The sequence below is a fragment of the Brachyistius frenatus genome, unplaced genomic scaffold (genome assembly GCF_029030835.1).
Source record: "Brachyistius frenatus isolate BFR_SWC_R1_liver_20210118 unplaced genomic scaffold, ASM2903083v1 Contig_21, whole genome shotgun sequence".
NCBI classification, from domain to species: domain Eukaryota; kingdom Metazoa; phylum Chordata; class Actinopteri; family Embiotocidae; genus Brachyistius; species Brachyistius frenatus.
In genome coordinates this window covers 5,120,839-5,129,114 of record NW_027210620.1, presented here as the reverse complement: position 1 = coordinate 5,129,114, position 8,276 = coordinate 5,120,839, and the positions used below count along the sequence as shown (strand labels likewise).

General features: G+C 39.5%; 1 protein-coding gene across 1 annotated transcript; it reads left to right on the top strand.

The window, feature by feature from the left end:
• The first annotated feature begins 1,516 nt into the window (after positions 1–1,516).
• Positions 1,517–6,614, top strand: LOC138619872 (visual system homeobox 2-like). The gene is made up of 5 exons (XM_069696682.1): positions 1,517–1,946; positions 2,381–2,468; positions 3,308–3,431; positions 5,168–5,348; positions 6,256–6,614. The coding sequence occupies exons 1-5, from the start codon at positions 1,517–1,519 to the stop codon at positions 6,612–6,614; spliced, it is 1,182 nt and encodes a 393-aa protein (XP_069552783.1).
• Positions 6,615–8,276: the final 1,662 nt, after the last annotated feature.

Below are 8,276 nucleotides of genomic sequence, written 5' to 3'. Positions count from 1 at the left end.
AACTAGGACATTGTATTCTTTATCATGTGGCCCGTCAAAAAAAAAAAAGAAAAAAAACAAACAACCCAGCTTAATAACCTATCAACAGATGCACAGACTCCAAGACAAAACGTTTAGTGCGCAAACCTAATTAGAATATGCAAATTAGAGAGTGTGCGTTATATGGGACGTTGGGATTGGAGTCTGCTGACGAATCAATCAGATTATAGTCCTTCAGATAAGAACTCTATCACTTGATTGATTAAATTAAGTGATATAGGTGATGGCTGGTGTGAGTTAATAAGTGTTTCTTTAAATTTGACCACTGATTTTTGTTTCGTTTCAGTGTGCTTGTTTGAATGTCCTGTGCTTATTTGTGTTGGCATATTTCATGGAAAGTATAACTATGAAGGTAAATCTGAACACCTCTGAGGCGTACGCCTATTCGGTCATCTTTATATCATAATTATTAGCTGGTTTAGTTATATTACGGTAAATGGCATCAACATAAAAATTTTTTTAAGGATAACAATTTTAAATAACACTTTTATCAGTACAAAATGTATGTTTTCATTTATATAAAATCAAACAGCTTGGTAGCAAAACACTTTTTTTTTTTAAATCAAAACAAACACTAAATCATAAAGCCTTTTCAAGTTATTGAGTGTTTTATTAAGATAGAAAAAGCAACAACAACAAAAATTGTTATCGAAAAACGCCCCAACAAATCACCTCTTTTTCCTATTTTTTTTCATTTGATTTTTTTATTATTACTATTATTTAGATCGTCACACACCACTGAGTGAAGTCGTTTGAATTCCGAGCAAACGTGCTGCAAATTAAGCTGATTTTCCTCGACTTGAGGGATTTGTCCGGCTGATTGAATCTGTTTGACGAGCCGCTGACTCGGATCAGATAACCAGTGACAGAAACATGAAGAGTAACAGTGAAAGTAAGCTCTTTTTAAAAAAAAAAAAAATTTTTTTTACATCATTGACTTTTAAACAAACTGAAATTTTAAAGCTGAAAGTTTTGAAAGTTATATCTTTAAAAAGTCGTCTTCCTCCCCTTCTCAGACTCGGAGATAAAAGACTCAGGAGAAAGTGTCCTAAAGTTTTCCCAATTAGCCTATCATGTTTCATAGCCTATACATTTTGGGTATCAAACTAAGAACCAAAGTTTTCTGACAAAACAAAACCAAAAAGGTTTTCTGAAAATTGGACTAATTGATGCAGGTTTCACCCCGTCAGCTGAAAGACACTATTTGTCAAAGAAAATGAATATTTTCATCAATTTCTCAACAAAAATGTAAAATATTCCGACATTTTGTCACATTTAATTGCCAGAAATTTGCTCGAGAGCTTCATGCACTGTCAGAAACTTTAGTATGCAGTCTGTGCCCTCTTGTGATTGGCTGCCGCCTGTTGCCTGTTGGATAAAAAGCGGCAGCAGAGAAGCGGGCAGAGATACAGAGAGCATCATCGTGCAGGGACCTGAGATTTTTAGAGGGAGTTGAAAAAAGTGGAATCACAACGCCATGACGGGGAAAGAGGGGGCTGTGCTCTCAGACACCGAGAATAAACAGAAATCAGCCTCACAAACCAGCGTGAACCACGGGGGCTCCCAGCAGCCGCCTCCGGTCTGGAAGATGGCCCCCACTGTGCAGCGACGCACGGGCTTTGGGATCCAGGAGCTGCTCGGCCTCAACAAGGAGCCGCCGGCGGCACCGCGGCGGCCGCTGGAGGCTCTGCCGCACAGGGCGCACGTCCTGGCCGCCAGGTCGGCCCTGGGACACGGTGGGCTCGGTGTCGGCATGGGTTTACTGGGCCCGGAGGGAATACACTCGTTTTACAGTCAGCCCGCTTTTCTGGAGGTGCTGTCAGAGGCGCAAAATGTGCACCTGCAGCCGCTGCACAGGACGGCCCACATGGACTCACAGATGGACGCACAGCAATCCGCCAGCTCCGGTGAGTGTCCGAATCTGCGTCATTTCTACTCGGCAATATGTTATAATATAGAGTAGTGGCTGGCGCCTCTAGAAGAACGCAGCAATACATTATTGTGTTAACATAAGTCAACAGAAAAGTGTCTCATTTAAAATAAAATTCACTTTGAGCGAAACAGTTTAAAAGTAGTTTTGTTTCAAATGGTAAAAGATCAACATAGCCAGAATGGGAGCATTTAGATTTAATTTTAATTCACATTTTGATTAATTTTGGATGTGCGAAAAAAGAGGCTATACTTATTTTACAGTTTAAAGAAAGATGTGATTATTTTCTACCTCGCATTATATCTATTACAATATTGTAGACGATATTTGTGTTGTTGGGTTTTTTTTTTCAAACATTTATTAGTCGTATTTTAAAGATGATGATCATCATTCACCGATGTTTCCTCACAGATTCCGATGATCTGAGCTCCTCCGGCGATCAGAAATTCTCCAAATCATCAATGAGTCAGAGCAAGAAAAGAAAGAAAAGACGACACAGGTAAAACACAAACGACAAATAAAAACGAGATATTATACACTGCATAAATGTGTATAAATATTCTTGTACAGATAGTTATAGACCACTGATATTCCTGTTTGGCATATGTTGGGCCTAGTTATGCTCGTGGAGCTCTTGGTGTTATATTTTAATATATATATATTAAATATATATATATATATTTTAATGATATCAGCAGAGAATTTCTCCCAAAGGAAAAATGGGGATACATTTCTGCCATTTTTGTTGGTTAAAATATCGAATATATGAAGCAATGAGGTTCAAAAAGGCCTCTTTGATTATATTTTACTTGTTTTAAATTTTTCTGTGAGAAACAAAGAAAACAGTGTCAGCTCTCAGAAATATTATATGGCTACCACTTCTGTATTACAACATCTAAACTGGTATTTGTTTCATAACGGGAGAAAAAAAATATGGTTTTACAAGACAATGCACAGTGTGGGCTTTAATTTGAATTTAATGCAATTAGAAAATTAGTATTTCCTTCCAATGTTGTGGCCTCACCTAAATTATACACAATTGAACCAATGTGAAAATGTAAAAGACTCAAATTATAAATCGGAGTCATTTTGTAGAGCATGTAGTAACTAAATAACCCCAATGAATTGCAGCTATTTAGACAATTAATTAAAAATAAAGAGGTGAATAAATTTAAGAGACAAAAAATAATCACGCAGTCATGTTCAGCAGTTATTAACTAGAGAATTAAATTGCAGTTCTAAGAATATGTATTCAATCTTTAACTGATAATGAATAAATAAGTACATAGATAAAGGATATCCATTCTTATATGTTCTTTTTTTTGTTTTTGTTTGCAGGACCATTTTCACGTCGTATCAGCTGGAAGAGCTGGAGAAAGCTTTTAATGAAGCTCACTATCCCGACGTTTACGCCCGAGAGATGCTCTCCATGAAGACCGAGCTGCCAGAGGACAGAATCCAGGTGTGTTCATGTGTCTGCGCGGATGCAGGAATTTAGGGTGTCAATGCTCTGTTGTCATCTTAAACTCTGAATCCTGAAGATGCTTTGAATCACTGAACATCTTCACATCTGGCAACACATTAAAGTGTGATAATGTAGATATTTCCCGTGGATGAGATTACTTTCAGCCATTCTGATGATGTCAGATTTGTAGCGCAAAAACGGACGGTTCGAGCCGGCAGTCATTCTCTCCATCCTCATCCTCACAATGCCGTCTGCGTTCACACGAGCAGCCAGTTCACTCTCACACTGTAATTAGTTAATAGAGGAGAACTTAGCCCATCTTTCCCTGAGCGAGGCAGGCCGCAGCCCTGAAATGAAATGATAACTACATAGAAATTAATTAGCAGAGGTCAGCGGCTGAGCAGAGGGCTGCGCCTCGCTGCTATGAGCATTTTAATTTCCCGTGATATTTCAGCGCCTGCCTCCCATCGACCAGGCCTGGAAATTAACTTATTTTTCAATCAGCCTCTTTGCCCCTTGGGTCACCTCTCATAGGAAGCAAAGACACACACACACACAACACACACACACACACACACACACACACACACACACACACACACACACACACACACACACACACACACACACACACACACACACACACACACACACACACACACACACACACACACACACACACAGTGTCATGCACACTCACAATGTTGCTGTCAAAAAGCATGATTGCTCATCTGGGGCCCATCTTTTTATGAGATGGAGGTTATCGTCAGATCTACCTGAATAGCTTCCCAGGCCCCGCTTTGATCGTTTTTAATTCCAGGTCTCTGAAACACACACACACACACACACGCACACGCGCACACACAGGCGCGCACACACACACTATTCTCCACAATCTCATCCTGCCTCCTCGGCCATTTTAGGATCCTCATTTTTTTTTCCTGTTCTCCTCATCCATATTCACAAGCGTGCTGAGACTATTACGAGGTCTGGCTGGGTGGAAATCAATTTAGGCACTTGAAGAGCCAGAAGCCGAACAACACACCGACACACACACACTCACACACACTTACACAACTGATAGAAGACAATATATTCTACACACTTGATACCGACTTGTTTTGTACAGCACTTACATTTTGCGTCTATAATAGAAGCATGAAATAGCGCACGAGCAAACACTCAAATCTGAGTGAAGACCATCATAAATGAACTCAGAACTAGTCTACCTCATAAACAACCTTCGTTTAAGCCTCCAGCAGATGTCAATATTCCTCTGATATTCATACTGCAATAACTGTGGGTTGTATACGAGTTAAAGATGCTGTAATGTGGCGAAACAAAAAGGAGCCTTAGTGGTCTTGAAATTTCCCCCCAAAATTCTTCGTGAATCCTCCTCACTACAAGTAAAACTTAAAGTCGAAGAGCAAAAAATATTTTTCATCCCCAAAGATAAATGGCTGACACGAGATGTTTCCCTGAAAAGTCCATTCTTGCACTGCAGGTTTTTAAAGTTTTTCATATCACTCTTGTAGTTGCACGATGATGCGTGATTGATGACCTGCTTTCTATTGTCAAACTCTGCGCAGTGCGGCTCAAATATCCAAGTGAAATGAACAGAGAGGGAGGGTTTTAAGTTATGTTTTGTTTCAGTCCGAATCAGAGGCCAGACTACGGAGGACATCCTTTGTGTTCCTTGTGTGTAATCCCGTATGTGACCTTCATCTCTCCAGGTGTGGTTTCAAAACCGCCGGGCCAAGTGGAGGAAGAGGGAGAAGTGTTGGGGTCGCAGCAGTGTGATGGCAGAGTACGGCCTGTACGGAGCCATGGTCCGTCACTCCATCCCGCTGCCCGAGTCCATCCTCAAGTCGGCCAAGGATGGCATCACAGAGTCCTACGCTCCGTGGTTACTGGGTAAGTTACTGTAGAAGGAGTACGTCATGTCAACTGGAGACTTTTTAAATTGGCTGGGGTTTTTTTTTGTGGGTTTTTTTCTTTTAAGATCACAAAAACAAAAGTGTTTGCTGTGACAGAAAAAGGCCATTTCTGTGTCAAATAGAATGAACTCCCTCCTCACACCTCTTCATTCGCTTGGGATTGTAACACAGATATCTCTTAGTAAATCATAGCACCATCCTCTATCACTGAATCGCTAAAAACTGGTTGGAAATAAACATGGAGTGTCTTGAAACTCAAATACACATACAGATATTGCCCCATTTTGTATACATGAGAAAGAAAAAATGTAATCTGCAAACAAATATTGCAAACAGCATAAACTTTAGAAGATATCTTCCGGCTAAAATTGAGAAAATACTTCGAGTTCATATTTTTGATGCAAAATTGTAGATCCAAAGAAAGCCCTGACATTCATACTGGAACACTTTTTTTTTCTCAGGTTACCTGATTGTGTTTGAGGGCTGAGATTAAGCTGTATCCTAACAGGAAGTGAGGGTTAAGCCTGACTCGCATCAGGAGCCAATAAAGGCATCAGCATGTCATTAAAATGTACCTGTCAATACAGTGATAATCCTACTTCATCAGGACAGATTAGACGAAATCTGACCTCTCGCCTCATGTCAATTGATTTGTTTAAATCAATTAGGTGGGTCTAATTGAATAAGAGGTCCTATTCACCATATCTATCCCTGCTGACTTCATTCTCTTCCACTCTTTCAATGTCAAACACCTCAGGGCATCAAATTGAGTTTGAGATTTGTGACATTAAAGTACTTAAATTCTTTACACCCATATTTTTACATGATCTAATTTAAAAAAGTTTAATTTTTAAACATACAGGTTTTTTTTTTTTCTCATCCAGGTATGCACAAGAAATCTGAAACTACACACACCTGTCCAGGAAAAGCCAGCAGCGTGACTCCTCCACCTCCAGCTCCACCACCTCCGGCACAGGAGACAACAGTGGACAAAATGATAGAGGAAGAAAAGCACAAACTTAGCAAAGACTCTAATTCACCAATTTCTAAAGAGGAACTGAGGGAGAACAGCATCGCCGCACTGCGAGCGAAGGCGCAGGAGCACAGCGCCAAGATGCTCGGGACAGTTTCTGACAGAACAAACAGCCACACAGCACATCAAGAGGAGGCTGAGGATCAGGTGACGGAGCAGGAAACAGAGGTGGAAAAGAGTAACAGAAAAAGGCCACAGGATACAGACTGATGGCGAAATACCTGCAGAGTGGAGCTTGCAAACACTTCTTAGCGGCAGAGATCTCGTTTTATTGGTTTAATTGAACCTTGGTACAAAATAAACTGTTGAACTGTATCACACCGTCACTTAAACGTACCCGTCGGGTAACTTCGGCTCTGAAACAAAAGGGTTCTTTGCCCCCACTGACTGAAGTTCGTTAATTCAACCAATTATATAATTTCTCCTCTTTGAGTGGAAATATTTGTAGCTAACCGAAACTGCACAATACATTTTCACGTCTCCTTCTGTAATCAAGTGGAGGAGGCTGAAGCACAGAAATGTTTCCCTGAATTTTAGCCGATGTTCTGACTTGGAGCTGCATTAGAGTATATATTTATTTTCTTTAAATATACATAAAACTTACAGACTCTGTGACATGGCAGCTTTTTATGTGACGAACCAATTTTTTTTTTATATGGATAGTTGGAGCAGAGATGCATTATAGAGAAATGTTTATTTAACAGAGGAACCTGCACTCAAGCCCTCCAAACAACAAGTATCTTAAACAAGGTGCTATAAGGTGCTTAATTTGACATCTGACTGTGATGACAGACTTCAGCTGGGTAACCGCTGGGAGCTATCATGGCTACCACTCAAAATAGTTGGTACAAATATCCTGTGAAGAAATTATAAACCTTAAACTTTTTTTTTTTTTTTCAGCTGTTCAAATTATTGTGATGTACATATTGAAAATGTTCAATAGTTAATACTGTGCTATGAAGTTAACCCTTTATCTGTTTGTCTCTGTATAAATGTAACCGTAGTATAATTAAAAGTTACTGCTATTTAAATCCACATCCACTCAAATGTTTTTCTTTTTGTTGCCTCGCTGTGATGACTGAGCATCAATCAGCAGAGTTTAACACGGCGTTCATCAGCTGAGGAGGGGACGATTCCTCGGGAACCCTTAAAAACGGATTTTTAAAATAAGATCGGGGCTTTTTTCAGGCAAAGGCGCAAAACAGAAGACATTTTTTGGTGGTTGCTCCTGATCTGCTTTGGTCACTGATGTCCAAATGCACCCCTGGCATTAAAACCAACTACCCAACAACAAAAAAACAAGACACTGCACTAAATAGCTGATACTGAAATAAAAGTAGGTTTAGGAAAATTATGATCTACACACTAAAACACAAATGTAATTGAAACAGGCAAGTTTCAGTGGAACAGCAGCAGCAGTGAACAAAGTGAGAAAGTGGTTGTTTTGTGTCTGTTTCAGTGGTATTTTGCAGGTAAATCCACCTGGACTGCTACTGTTCTTTGAAATATTCTTTATTTTGTTCATGCTGAAGTTGTTGAGTGTCTGAATCTTATAAATAATCAAGTCATGTTCTAAATCATAATGTGAATCGGAATTAAGTGAAACTGCTAACAGTTCAATTTGAAATTCAAAGGTTTTGTAAAATTAATGATGCAAACGTTTTTGAAAGGAAAAAAAAAATCGGACTCCTCAGGGAGCAAAGAGGAAGTTTAGCCTTGGACACCAAAATACCCAGAAACAGCCCTGTATCAAATGACACAAAGATACTTAAATTATATGGAAACTTCAAGCCTCCTAACTTTACATGACCAATATTTGCATAATCATATCTGCATATTCTTATTTACTAATCAAAGCACATAATCTGTCTG